We start from the raw sequence: 15,467 nt of genomic DNA, 5'->3' as shown, positions 1-15,467 counted from the left end.
GTTATACAGAGGAAACCGAGGCATACAGAAGTTACATAAATCACCCAAGGTCACACAAATAGTAAATGTTGGAGCCAAAATTAAAACACAAGTGGTCTGGTTCCAGAACCAACATGCTACGCTGCCTCACCAACACAAGGGCTATCTCAGAGAATGCACGTTGCTATGGATGCAGAGATGAATGGACACTCAATTCAATTAGGAGGCTGGGAAGAGAAGGGTCAGGAAAGACTAGCCTAAGAAGTGGCCTTGGTTTTTGTAACAAAAAAACCCTCACTTTTTATCAAATCTACAGTCAACACTAAGGTGCACCCCCAACTTCAGATTAAAAATGTGAAAAAATGGCCAATGACAACTGTATGATGCCACTGATTGTAAAATACAATTTTTATAATCAAAAAATGACAAAAAGTATGCGGCCTGTATGAACACTTGCTGTCTCTCTGCTGCCTCTATGCCACACATACATCCATGCACACATACATGTGCATGTATATATGCTAACATACATGCTAATGTAGTCTTGTCTTTCTTAGATTTGGTTTAATATTCAACGATATGATTCTCCACTAAGGATAAATTTTGATGTCACCAGGCCCAAGCTATGGAAATCTTTCTTTTCAAGAAGCCTTCCATATCCTGGCCTTTCCAGTGTTCAGGTATAAATCTTTTATTAACAATTAAATGTAGACAAAGTGAAAGATAGGAAATTATACTGGGTTACAAGATATTTTTTACTTCTGGGTAGTCTAGAACAGTATTTGTTTATCAAACGCATCTGAGCTCAACTCACAACAAGAAACAGATATATATGTTTACATATATGTGAAAGGACCAGTATACACATCTTACGCATGTGGAAGAAAGTGTTGATATAAAAAGTTTCATGACATAAAAAGTCCCACAAAATGTATTCTATCTAAATTTTTTAAATGCTCATCTCAATTCACTAAATAGATTTCATAACTTTTAATGAAACATCAAGTTAAACTGGAGGGTATGATCCACTAGGGGCTCATAAAATTAACTTACAGGGTCCTGACCAGTAGCAGATTGTTAAGTAGTAAGCATAAGCAGTTTACTCAAAGTTTTGTTTCATTTGATAGATATATGTATGTGTGTACTAGGTTTGTAATGAAATGTATTTTATACTCTGGATCTACCTTTCAGAAAAAGCTTTGAAGAGCATTACCCTAGAGAAATTCTCCCATATGTGTATAAGGTGATATATACAAGATTTTTAATAGGAGCATTGCTTGAAATAGCATACGAGTTGGAATGACAGAAGAGAAAAATTATGTAACACGATGGAATATTTTACAGTAGTTAGAACAATCAGCAGTAATGAATCTTAGTAAGCCCTCTAAAAATATGTTTGTTGCTGCCACTAAAGTTAAGGGAGAAAGTACAAGTTGCATGTTCATAAAACAATTATGTAAAGTTTAGAAAATATGCGTAACAATAAAATGTTGTTTAGGGGTACATATATCTGTAATAAAATCATAAACACATTGTGTTAATGAAGACAGGAATTTTTATTTATAGCCAAATCCCTATCCCTCTCACCTACAAAAGTGCCTAGCACATAGCAGGCAATCAGTACTTATTGAATGAAGGGGTGCTAAAACAAATTCAGCTCATGGTTACTTCTGTGGTAAGAGAGAAGAAAAATGAAATTGAGAAAGAACTATATTATGATGTTTTACTTATGGTGGGTCATGGGTACATCAGCATGCATTGTATTTTCTATATCTTGATGTCTGAGACTTCAATGATTTTTAAGATTTTTAAAAGGATGTTCAAATTAACTGTAGGTGATTTTTATACTTTCTGAACTATTTTTTTCTTCTATAGCCTGAAGAGCTAATTTACCAGCGCTCAGACAAAGCAGCTGCAGCTGAGCTACAAGACAGGTAACATAACATCCATAAATCCACACGTAATCTGTCACTAGGAGTATAATACCAAACTTTAAACCACTGTCAGCCTGGATGAATGTGAAACAATTTAGGCAACTTAACTTTAATTCATGTTTATAGATTCCAAATACAGATGTGATCTCTAAATCCCATGGCTCAAAAGGAGCCTTTAGCATCAGCATCCTGTGGAACCAACCAGAGTGGAACACCAGTAATACGTACTTCTACAGGGACTTCACCTTGGATTGGAGTTGAACATCATGTTGTAGGTGTTGAGGCACATCATAATTACCAGCTTAAATATACCTCTTTTGTCCTATTGAACTGCAGCTAGTTTATGGACCTAACACATGGAGAAGATCAGTAAGAGCCTATATGAGTCTCTGTAATTCTCATAACCCTGTAAAAATAGAACTTACTCTCCTGGTTTCACAATGTGAAAACTGAGGCTCAGAGACGTCCACATACTTGTTAAGTGTTAAAGGGGGCTTCTGAGCCCAGCCCAACCTTTCTGATTTCAAGGCATGTGTACTGTTTCTACTGTATTAAGCTGTGTGACCCCTCTTGAGGCATTATTACTAGAAAATATCGGTTTACACTCATTTACTCTCAATTTCTCCATAATGCGTTATTCAAGATTCCCAACTAGAACTAATCTCCAAACAACCTTTTTGTTTTTTTCTGATAGCTTCAACATGCTATAGATTGGACCCAAGTCATTTATTTCTCCAATATTAAAATACCTGACAATTCGTCCACACTTTCTTGCGCAGACTATCTTGAAACCCAAAACAAAGATGTGTTAAGTGCCAAAAAAGAAATGATCCCTATGACTATTGAACAATGAGAAGCTAGCTAGGTCTCTAAACCCATGCATTTAGTTAGGGAATGTACAAGAGACTTTAGAATCAGCAGGGTTTCAATTTGAATCCCAGCTCCTTTGCCTTAGTCAAATCACTTATCCTGCCTCAAACTGTCCCCTCATCTGTAAAATCAGGACAATATCCCCTACCTCATAAGGTTATTATTGAGATTAAATAAAAATCTACAAAAAGCACTTAGCGCAGTATCTGGTAAATAATGGCTCAATAAATAGTAGCTATTTTCCTTCATTCCATGCTTAAACTTCATACCCTATGAACCCAATACCTGTACTTATCACAAATAGTTTCAATGATGTTAGTATTTTAAAGGCAGTTTTAAGGCAATTTAGAAAAAAATTCATCATCATGAACAGAATTCACTATTCATGATGTGAATAAATCACGAGGCACTAAGAGCCCCACAAATATGAGGCTTTCAACATAAGCCCTACTTCTTATGCCTGTGTCTAAGTCATCTGTCTGTATATATACTACCAATGAGTATAGTCATAACATTTCAAAAAAACATTTCATGGCCAAGCGCAGTGGCTCACACTTGTAATCTCAACACTTTGGGAGGCCAAGGAAGGCAGATCACTTGAGCCCAAGAATTTGAGACCAGCCTGGGCAACACAGCAAGACCTTGTCTCTACAAAAAAGAAAAAAAATTAGCCAGGCATAATGGCATGCACCTGTGGTCCCAGCTACCAAGGAGTCTGAGGTGGGAGGATCACTTGAGCCCGAGAGTTGAGACTGCAGTGAGCTGTGATTGTACCACTTCAATCCAGGCTGGGCAACAGAGCAAGATCCTGCCTTTAAAAAAAATTAATAATAATAAACTTTTGCTGCACGTATTGAATTTAGCTATCCCCAAGTCATTCAGTACTCCCTCTTCTGTGTTACATTTCAAGCATCTGTTATAGCTCTTAGGATACACATATTTTCTATTTGTAGGACTATTTCCCATCTCAACTCATATACAACCCTTAAGGACAGGACTGCATGTTAATTTTGAATCCCCAGGGAGTAGCCCATTATTAGACATTAACTATGCCTGGATAATCACAACTCCATCAACAAAAATATAGTTATACAATCATCTGAATCCCCACTACATATTACATACATTTTTTAACAAGGGAAAAGTGAGTCACCAAAAAATGGAATTTATGTTTTGTGACCAGGATTGAAAAAATACTAAAAGAAAAAATCATGGACTGGAGGCCACGCCATCTGACTCGGTGGAATAGGTATTGTACCTCTACTCTGCGTCACTTCTTGCCTCTGTTAGAAAAAAGTCAAGGAGAAGATGTAGAAGATGACCACAGAGCAGAACTGCTAAAACAGCTGGGAGACTACAGGGTAAGTTACAAATGGATCCTAAACTGACTGTGGATTTGTTTCAAATTGGAAATTAGCCAATAACAGGTTTCTGGAATCAAAAGACCCACATTCCTCCCAGAAGTACATATTTAAAGCAGCATAAACTAAAAACTGTGATCATAAGTTTTAAACCTCAATAATCACGAAATAGCAAAATACCACCATTTTTCATATAAGTATCCCATGAAAAATACCTTTTATGAAATACATTTACGAATCAAATAAAATGAAAACATCTGGCTAAATCATGTTAGACACAACAGTGCATAAGGATCAAAACACTCTAGAGCAGTTTTTTTTAAGGATATGGTTTTATACTGATTGCTTTTCATTGCTAAGAAAGGTGGTTATTAATAGACGATATACCCTCTCTACTGCCTGCTGCTGTGTTGACATGCTATAGCTGGATAATAAAACCTAGAAAGCAGGCTAATAACTAAAACTTAACAGTAAGCCTTATAAGCTAAACAGTGTGAAGGTCAAATTAGATCACTCACTGAGTAAAATTTATCCTTTAACTTATAAGGCAGGTTCTCAGCCAGGATATTTTCAGCTCAAGTGTCAGAAAACTCAAAACAGGCTTGAGCAATAGAGAATCTACTGGCTTAAGTAAAGCTTAGAGGGTAGCTATCAGGGCTGTCCCACTCTTCTTCAAGTCCTCCCATTCTGCCCTCCTCTTCCGTATGATGGCATCATCCTGAGACTGGGTTTCCTCATGGAAGCAAATGCTGGAACACTTACAGAATTCACATCTGCGCACATACTACCCAAAGCAGGAGAACATCATGTGCCATTATTCCTAAAAAGTTTCCCGAGATTCCCTCTGAGACTCCCTTTGATCACTTGCCCATCCCCATGGATCAATCATTGTAGCCAAGGGGACGAAAATTATTGTCAGGCGCCATGGCTCACAGCTGTAACCCCAGCACTTTGGGAGGCTGAGGCAGCCGATCGCTTGAGCCCTGGAGTTCAAGACCAGCCTTGGCAGCATGGCAAAACCCCATCTCTACACAAAATACAAAAAGTAGCCAGGATGGTGGCACTTGCCTGCAGTCCCAGCTACTCAGGAGGCTAAAGTGGGGGGACCATTTGAGCCCAGCAGGAGGCCGAGGCTGCAGTGAGCCATGATCATGCCACTGCACTCTAGCATGGACAACAGTGAGACCTGTCTCATAAAAAAAAAAAAAAAAAAGAAAAAAAGAAAAAGAAAAAAGAAATGTATTTGTTAGTTTAACCTACGTCTCTGGAATTAAAATGGTTACTATGCATACTAGGTACTTTCAAAAAGAGAGAACAGTGATGGGGTTACTAACAGGTGGCGTATACACCTATATGCTAGCAAGGAAAACAAAATGGATATTAAGCAACTCTCCATTTTCTGTATTGCTAATAAATAGCTGAGTAGAAAAACACAAGCAAATAACTGAGATGCAAAAGACTTATTATATTAATTGCATACATTTACGTAGGAAAAAATGTATTAAATCTTCAAACTTCACTAATGACTACAAATGTTTTTTCCCTTCAGTTCTCTGGATTTCCTCTTCACATGCCTTATTCTGAAGTGAAGCCTTTAATTGATGCTGTGTATAGTACTGGAGTACATAATATTGATGTTCCTAATGTTGAATTTGCTTTAGCTGTATACATACACCCATACCCCAAAAATGTTTTTTCTGTTTGGATCTATGTTGCCTCTCTTATACACAACAGGTAATTTTTTTCACTGTACTTTTTGTATCATGTAAAAACTACACTTAAGATATGAGAAAATTTTAAATTATATGCATCACATCAGAACATATTATTGGCAAATAATAAAATTATCAACTGTTTTCAAACTGTGCAAAGTGTTCTATTTAGCAGTCTGCCTTGTCTCTGCTACTTGACTCTGAAATTCAATTGAGACTACCCTCAGTAGGATACATTATGAGCTTCCTGTCTCTATTCCTTTGCACTTACTTACCTTTTGCTTGGGCAAATATTAACAGCAATGGAATGAAAGTGAGAGAAACTTAACGAGTTTTACCTTAGAGCAAGGTAAAGCTTTAAAGAGGGCATCATTAGAGCCTTTAGAGTTCCTCCTCCTTTGCCGTGTTTAATTCAAATGTTAGTTGAAATAAAAAGCAGTAGTCAGTTATTTATATTCCATCAAATGATTCTTCCTTTATCTTTAGACAACACTAAGACACTTTGCCTGAACTGAATGTTTACCAGTTTTGATTGCTACTCCTTCTCCTCTCTCCAAATAAACAAAACAAATAAATATCCAAGGCTGCAAGATTACTTCATCTTCCATAGGTTTGCATGTACAGGCATACCTCGGAGATACTGTGCACTTGGTTCCAGACCACTGCAATAAAGTGAATATTGCAATAAAATGAGTCACACCAATTTTTTTGGTTTCCCAGTGCAAAGTTATGTTTATACTGTATTATAGTGTATTAAGCGTGCAAAAGCATTATCTCAAAAATGTACATACCTTAATTTAAAAATACTTTATTGTTCAAAAGTGCTAATGATCATCTGAGCCTGCAGTAAGTTGTAATTTTTTGCTGATGGAGGGTCTTGCCTCGACGTTGCTGGCTGATTAGCAACTGGTGGTTGCTGATGGTTGGGGTGACTGTGAGAATTTCTTAAAATAAGACAACAATGAAGTTTGTTGCACTGACTGACTCTTCCTTTCATGAAAGATTTCTCTGTGGCACGAAATGTTGATGGCATCTTACCCACAGAAGATTCACTGGAGTCAATCTTCTCAAACTCTGCCACTGCTTTATCAATTAAGTTTATGTAATATTCTAAATCCTTTGTTGTCATTTGAAAAATGTTCACAGCATCTTCACCAGGAGTAGAGTCCATCTCAAAAAACTTTTTTGAGACAGAGTCTTGCTCTGTCGTCCAGGCAGAGTGCAGTGGTGTGATTATGGTTCACTGCAGCCTCAGCCTCCTAGGCTCAAGCAATCCTCACACCTCAGTCTCTCAAGTAGCTGGGACTACAGGTACACGCCACCACACCCAGCTAATGTTTCATTTTTTTGTAGAGACAGGGTCTCACTATGTTGTCTAGGCTGGTCTTGAGCTCCTGCACACAAGCAATCTTCCTGCCTCAGCCTCCCAAAGTGCTGGGATTACAAGAGTGAGCCACCGCGCCCGACCAAGAAACAATTCTTTGCTCATCCGTAAGAAGCAACTCTATATCCATTCAAGTTTTACCATGAGTTTGCAGCAATTCAGTCACATCTTCAGGCTTTATTTCTAATTCTGGTTCTATTTCCACCACATCTGCAGTGACTTCCTCCACTAAAGTCTGGAACCCTACAAAGACATCCATTAAGAGTTGGAATCAACTTCATCCACACTCTTGTTAATGTTGATATTCCGACCTCCTCCAATGAATCACGAATATTCCTAATGGCACCTAGAATAGTGAATCCTTCTAATTGAATCCTTTCCAGAATATTTTCAATTTACTTTGCCCTGATCCATCAGAGGAATCACTATCTATGGCAACTATAGCCATACAAAATGTATTTTTTATTATTATTATTATACTTAAAGTTTTAGGGTACATGTGAACAATGTGCAGGTTTGTTACATATGTATCCATGTGCCATGTTGGTGTGCTGCACCCATTAACTCATCATTTAGCATTAGGTATATCTCCTAATGCTGTCCCTCCCCCCTCCCCCCACCCCACAAGAGTCACCAGAGTGTGATGTTCCCCTTCCTGTGTCCCTGTGTTCTCATTGTTCAATTCCCACCTATGAGTGAGAACATGCGGTGTTTGGTTTTTTGTCCTTGCGATAGTTTACTGAGAATGATAGTTTCCAGTTTCATCCATGTCCCTACAAAGGACATGAACTCATCATTTTTTATGGCCGCACAGTATTCCATGGTGTATATGTGCCACATTTTCTTAATCCAGTCTATCATTGTTGGACATTTAGGTTGGTTCCAAGTCTTTGCTATTGTGAATAGTGCCGCAATAAACATACGTGTGCATGTGTCTTTATAGCAGCATGATTTATAGTCCTTTGGGTATATACCCAGTAATGGGATGGCTGAGTCAAATGGTATTTCTAGTTCTAGATCCCTGAGGAATCGCCACACTGACTTCCACAATGGTTGAACTAGTTTACAGTCCCACCAACAGTGTAAAAGTGTTCCTATTTCTCCACATCCTCTCCAGCACCTGTTGTTTCCTGACTTTTTAATGATGGCCATTCTAACTGGTGTGAGATGGTATCTCATTGTGGTTTTGATTTGCATTTCTCTGATAGCCAGTGATGATGAGCATTTTTTCATGTGTTTTTTGGCTGCATAAATGTCTTCTTTTGAGAAGTGTCTGTTCATGTCCTTTGCCCACTTTTTGATGGGGTTGTTTTTTTCTTGTAAATTTGTTTGAGTTCATTGTAGATTCTGGATATTAGTCCTTTGTCAGATGAGTAGGTTGCGAAAATTTTCTCCCATTTTGTAGGTTGCCTGTTCACTCTGATGGTAGTTCCTTTTGCTGTGCAGAAGCTCTTTAGTTTAATGAGATCCCATTTGTCAATTTTGGCTTTTGTTGCCATTGCTTTTGGTGTTTTAGACATGAAGTCCTTGCCCACGCCTATGTCCTGAATGGTATTGCCTAGGTTTTCTTCTAGGGTTTTTATGGTTTTAGGTCTAACATGTAAGTCTTTAATCCATCTTGAATTAATTTTTGTATAAGGTGTAAGGAAGGGATCCAGTTTCAGCTTTCTACATATGGCTAGCCAGTTTTCCCAGCACCATTTATTAAATAGGGAATCCTTTTCCCATTGCTTGTTTTTGTCAGGTTTGTCAAAGATCAGATAGTTGTAGATATGCGGCATTATTTCTGAAGGCTCTGTTCTGTTCCACTGATCTATGTCTCTGTTGTGGTTCCAGTACCGTGCTGTTTTGGTTACTGTAGCCTTGTAGTATAGTTTGAAGTCAGGTAGCGTGATGCCTCCAGCTTTGTTCTTTTGGCTTAGGATTGACTTGGTGATGTGGGCTCTCTTTTGGTTCCATATGAACTTTAAAGTAGTTTTTTCCAATTCTGTGAAGAAAGTCATTGGTAGCTTGATGGGGATGGCACTGAATCTATAAATTACCTTGGGCAGTATGGCCATTTTCACGATATTGATTCTTCCAACCCATGAGCATGGAATGTTCTTCCATTTGTTTGTATCCTCTTTTATTTCATTGAGCAGTGGTTTGTAGTTCTCCTTGAAGAGGTCCTTCACATCCCTTGTAAGTTGGATTCCTAGGTATTTTATTCTCTTTGAAGCAATTGTGAATGGGAGTTCACTCACGATTTGGCTCTCTGTTTGTCTGTGATTGGGGTACAAGAATGCTTGTGATTTTTGTACATTGATTTTGTATCCTGAGACTTTGCTGAAGTTGCTTATCAGCTTAAGGAGATTTTGGGCTGAGACAATGGGGTTTTCTAGATATACAATCATGTTCTTAATAAGACTTGAAAGTCAAAATTATTCCTTGATCCATGGAATAATTCTGCATGGAGCTGCAGAATAGATGTTGTGTTAACAGGCATGAAAACATTAATCTCCTTGTACATCTCCACCAGAGCTCTTGGGTGACCAGGAGCCTTGTCAATAAGCAGTAATGTTTTGAAAGAAATTTTTTGAGCAGGTCTCAACAGTGGGCCTAAAATATTCAGCAAACCATGCTGTACACAGATGTACTGTCATACTGGCTTTGTTGTTCCATTTACAGAGCACAGAGTAGATTTAGCAATAATTCTTAAGCGCCTTAGGTTTTTCAGAATGGCAAATGCGCATTCTCTTCAACACAGTCACTAGCTGCATCAATCTCTAACGTAAGAGTCCACCTGCCCTTTTAAGCCAGGCATTGATTTCTCCTCTCTAGCTATGAAAGATTTAGATGGCATCTTCTTCCAATAGAAGGCTGTTTTGTCTATACACTGAAAATCTGATATTTAATGTAGCCACTTCCAAATAAATGACCTTAGCTAGATCTTCTGAAGAACTTGCTGCAGCTTCTATATTAGCACTTGCTACTTCACCTTGTATTTTTATGTTATAGAGGTTTCTTTCCTTAAACCTCATGAATCAACCTCTGCTAGCTTCAACCTTTTCCGAAGCTTCTTCACTTCTCTCAGCCTTCATGGAATTGAAGAGAGTTAGGATCTTACTCTGAATTAGGCTTTGGCTTAAGGGAATTTTATGGCTAGTTTCATCTATCCAGACCATTAAAACTTTCTCCATATCAGTAATAACGCTGTTTCACTTTCTTATCGTTGGGTGTTCACTGGAGTAGCACTTTTAATTTCCTTCAAGAACTTTCCTGTTGCATTCACAACTTTGCTGTATGGCACAAGAAGCATAGACTTGGGCCTAAGTTTTTGACATGCCTTGCTCACTAAGCCTAATCATTTCTAGCTTTTCATTTAAAGTGAGAGACATGACTCTTCCTTTCACTTCAACACTTAAAGTCCACTGCAAGGTTATAAGCTGGGGCCTAATTTCAATATTGTTGTGTCCCTAGGAAGAAAGAGGTCTGAGGAGGAGAGAGACAGGAACCTTTGGTCAGTGGAGCAATCAGAACATATATAATATTTATCAATTAAGTTCTCTGTCTTATTAGGGCACAGTTCATGGCATTCCAAAGCAATTACAATAGTAACAACAATCACTGGCCACAGATCACCACAACAGATTTAATAATAGTGAAAAACTGAAATACTCCAAGAATTATCAAAATATACGAGACATGAAGGGATAAGTTTTATTGGAAACATGGCACCAATAGACTGGCTCAACACAGAGTTGCCATAAACCTTCCATTTGCAAAAAATGCATTATCTGCAAGGTGCAATAAAGCAAAACGCAATAAAATGACATATGCCTGTATCTATATTGATAGGAGGAACATTGCCATTTTCTTCTACATGACATAAAACTGTACTAAAAGGCACTAGTATGTGCCTTTTGGGGTGGCAGGCCTCCACTCTCATGATGTTTTAACAAAGCAAAGTAGATATACCTACAGATTCAAATTTTGACTACTGAATAACTCATTTCAAAAAGAAAATTCAGCTCAATAAAATTCAGTATCTGTCTAAAACTATTTGTCAGGGTAGTAAGTTCATGGGAGCTCCAAAGACAAAGTATTCAGTCCTATTCTATACTAAAGTAAACCTGGATTGAGATTTATAATAAAAATCACAACACAACAGTATTACTTGGTAAAGTCCTCAAAGTAGATTTTATTTATACATTTCTTCAAATGATTGTGGTATTTTAAAAAATCTCTCCCAAATTTGACGACATAGGGACAGTGGTGAGAACAAGGTATCCTTAAAGGAAACAAATATGGACTGGTGCTTTCCTTGCTCACTGAGCTAACACTCAGAAGCCAATTTATTCTATAATCCTAAAGAACCTTAAATGTGGGTTTGTTTGAATTGGCCTTCTGAGAATTGTTGAAATAAAGGAAATATTATGGAAAAGAGATTAGTTTCCAAAAATGTGCTGTCTTTGAAAATAAGTCTTCAGACATGTATGTTGGAAAAGATCTGCAAAGCTTGGTACAGTGTTAATGTGTAAAGAGAACCAATCACCTCCATGGACTTTAAAACTCAAAATTATCTATGAAATACTTTAAATGACATGGCATTACCAACATTCTTTAAAGTATTTCATTTAAAAGAAAACTGTAAGACTGTTCTCACCCTTTTGAAAAGACCTAATCCCTTTCTAAAACAAAAGTATAATTTGCAAGAGAAACAACATTACAATTCACTGGTAAATTAAGATTTCTGAAGTTGTAAGAAATGGGGCCAAAACAAGTCACGCTCAAAAAGGGATGGTTAACACAAGAAATGTGCTATGAGTAAAGTGCATGAAAGAAAGCCTGCTCAGCTAAATGAAGTAGACAAAGGTCAGAAGTCAAGGGTCATTCGCCAGAGCGGCAGCAGGCTCGAAAACCACACTGCAAATTCTGGCATCCACTGGCGGTATCAGCATGAGGACCTGTATGAAAACAGAAAAATGTGAAAGGAGGAATTTCTTAGAGATCACATAAAAATATTTTGCTTATGAAGGAGTTACAAACATTCATTGGTTTTACTAGCAGTACTTATGTGATAGAAGTAAATCTCATGATGAGTGTATAAGAAATTATTCAGACACAAATAGCAGCTTGACTTTAATTAATATATCCTTCATGGTCCAAAAGGTAAGTGGAAGAAGGGAAAAAAATAATTTTTAGCAACAACTTACAATATAAAAATCCAAAATGGAAATGAGACAATCCACAGAAGCAAGATTGCAAAGCTAACTTATAAAAAGATTCTTATAATCTGAACATCCTCCCTAGAAATGTAATAAAGGCAAAAAACACAGCCCTAACTGTAATCGATCAGCTAAAGAAGTCAGTATTGAGCAATTACAATAAATATTATATTCAAATTTTAAAGTAAAATAAACTATATAGACAAAGATTTAATACATTTGCCATATTTTTATATAGTATTTGTAGCCAAAAATATCTATATATGGTAGGGTTAGATGAAATTATTTTCCAAAATTAAATATATAATGAGTGATCAATTAAACTTTATCTAAGACATAATAAAAATTATCATTCACTTACAAAGAATAATAAAACATTTGTGGAATAACTGTTATTTTATCCCAGTCACACTATGCTACCCAGGCACTAGATACAAGATCCATTAGGGAACATAGCTGAGAATTAGAAAATATCAAAGAAGAAGTTTCATAGCACATATTCAAATGTCAAGTACTCTGAATGAATGATATTTTCATAAAAGCAGGCAAATGTGGAAAAGACTGTTTCAACTATATTGAAGTCTTTCATTATGTCTGCACCATGAACAAATAAGGAGTAGTTAATTTGTTCTTTACATATCAACAAGAACAACCAAAATACTTGCAATTGTGATATAAGGAACAATACAAAATGAAAACTGTACATGAAATATAATTTTACTGCAGAATATATCAAATGGATTGTAACTGAAAAATCACAGTACTCTGGGGTGATATCTAGCTTAACTCAAAAACACATTTTAAATTTACTTTTTGTTTTCTAAAACAGCATTCAACTGCAAAAAAAAAAAAAAAAAAAAAGCAACTAGGCTAATACTACCATAATAATTACTTCCAACTAAACACATAGAACACATTAATTTACAGAAATTTAACTTTTCCTTATATTCCCCAAATGGCACATACAAAATACAAAGGGCAAATTTCTTAAGACATACAGTCTTAGGAAAGAAACTAATAAACATTACGCAAATATGTGGAACTACAATAGCTTATGCTTTCAGTCATATTAAATTTTTAAGTTGATATGACACCTGTGATTAGCTTAATGGGGGAGTAGATATGGGAATGAACAATGGTATAGATGAAAGGAGACTGGCCACAGGTTTATAACTGCTGAAGCTGATGGTACATGAGGATTCGTTATATTATTCGATGTTAAATTTTTCCATAACAGGAAGTTTAAAATTATTTTAAATATAAAGTTGAATTACTAAAGCCAATTTTTACTTAATCAAAATAACAATCTTTTCTGGTCTTTAAATGAAAAGTTAAATATGTTAAATATTTAAAATTCACAAAGCAGCATTTTGTTAAAATTATTTTCCCTTAAAATAAGATACAATGTTAATTATCTTAATCACAAACTCAAGATAAAATGTTTTAGTATATATTGAATACTTAATAAAAATGCCCTGAGAAGGAACCCTATGATCTGAAATTCTTCTCCCACTGCCAATCTTTAACCAAGTTTTTCCTTTGAATATAATGCCAGCTTTACCTACAGTGCACCACCCAATCCCCATTATTCCCCTTCTTAGCTTGTCTTTCCTCACCCCTTACACTGCTCACTGTTTTGTCTACCAATCACCTAGTGCCTCTCCTCAAGACACAAGCCCTGCCTCACTGCCATTCTCCTGCTCTGACCCTTAGGTCCATCACGAAATGCCAGATTCACTGGGTTTTGCCAAAATGGATCTGATTATAATTTTATCAGATTAAAATTCCATTCTAAATTTTTTTAAAGAAATAAGAAGAGACATGAAGACTCTCATACAATTTTTCCAAACTGCAACTCCCCCAAATACTTCAAAAAGTCTATACCATTAAGTCCTCACTTAACATCGATAGGTTCTTAGAAACTGCGACTCTAAGTAAAATAACGTATAACAAAGGTAGTTGTTTTGTTTGCATCATTATAATGAAATGACACTATTTGAGGACTTCCTGTATGTTGTTTTCTTTCAAGTCGGTTTCCAAAAACATACCGCCGACACTGAGGACTTACTATAGTCCTATTTTTTTAAAAGGACAGAAAGGTAAGGGAGAAATATTATGCTAAATTTCAACAGTAGCCTAAGAAAAATCATATGCCATGTCTGGAAGCAATGGAAGTGAAGTATGCAACTGATTTTCAAAGGATAAAGTAAAAGGGAGACTCAAAGGAGCAAACAGATCAAAAAAGCTATTCTCCTAGAGATTCAGATCTAACCTGACATGACACGGTTTTTCACCATCCTCCCCAAAAGATGTAGGGTCCACATGCTCAGTTTCCACTCTAGCTACCTGGGTCATTATGCTCTTGAAGTCTAAGGGATGGTGGCAGAGATAATGGGGGAAGAAAAATGTAGAAATAAAAGTTTTTACCCTGTATTAGGTAAAAAGCACAAACCTACTGTCAGCATCTCCTTATTTATCACAAAACAAAGTTCTTGCCTATATTCATATAAAATGTGCCTACTCACTGAGTAGGCACATTTTATATGAATATAGGCAAGAACTCTGAATACATTCTAAGTTCACCAGAATTGAGTTTCAGTGAGATTCTAAGTGTACAGAGTAAAGAGAGAGAATATATTGTTTTCAAATTTGAAAGCAGAATCTGTTTAAAGAAGCCTATATGAACTTAATCAGTAACTATAGTATTAAATGACCCAAAACTACAATCCTATGATAAAGTAAATAATAGAGTAGTTACTGCTATTTGATCCCAGTAATCATGAAAGTGACAGCATCCATTTAAAGGATCTGCTGAAGGCCTGAGCCAAAACAAAAATGAAGACAAGCACTGTTTTAAACTCAGTATTACACTGTAGAAAACAGGAGACTAGCACCTTCCGAAGCATGGAAAGTATAAGCAACATTAACAATAAAATCCTTAAGTAACACAGAAGGACTGTTCAGAAAAGTGAATAAATGGACAACAGAATAAATGGACAACAGAAAAGGTGAAGGAACAT

At 36.5% G+C, this 15,467-nt stretch overlaps 2 protein-coding genes across 3 annotated transcripts in view; one reads left to right on the top strand and one right to left on the bottom strand.

Moving 5' to 3' along the window:
* CC2D2A (coiled-coil and C2 domain containing 2A) overlaps positions 1-6,433 on the top strand; it is a 135,595-nt gene extending 129,162 nt beyond the window's left edge. Inside the window, exons 36-39 of the mRNA XM_030801179.1 lie at positions 537-659; positions 1,855-1,913; positions 3,967-4,144; positions 5,694-6,433. Coding sequence (XP_030657039.1) covers positions 537-659; positions 1,855-1,913; positions 3,967-4,144; positions 5,694-5,882 — 549 coding nt within the window. The 3' untranslated portion in view covers positions 5,883-6,433. The remainder of the gene's footprint in view (positions 1-536; positions 660-1,854; positions 1,914-3,966; positions 4,145-5,693) is intronic.
* Positions 6,434-10,925: 4,492 nt separating this feature from the next.
* The window catches only part of FBXL5 (F-box and leucine rich repeat protein 5), a 50,303-nt gene continuing 45,761 nt past the window's right edge, over positions 10,926-15,467 (bottom strand). For both annotated transcript variants that reach the window (XM_003258501.3, XM_003258502.3), the window contains exon 11: positions 10,926-12,186. In XM_003258501.3, coding sequence (XP_003258549.1) covers positions 12,110-12,186 — 77 coding nt within the window. In that variant the 3' untranslated portion in view covers positions 10,926-12,109. The remainder of the gene's footprint in view (positions 12,187-15,467) is intronic.

The sequence above is a fragment of the Nomascus leucogenys genome, chromosome 20 (genome assembly GCF_006542625.1).
Source record: "Nomascus leucogenys isolate Asia chromosome 20, Asia_NLE_v1, whole genome shotgun sequence".
Lineage (NCBI taxonomy): Eukaryota > Metazoa > Chordata > Mammalia > Primates > Hylobatidae > Nomascus > Nomascus leucogenys.
Note: the sequence above shows the minus strand (reverse complement) of the source record. Positions and strands in the feature narration are given on the sequence as shown.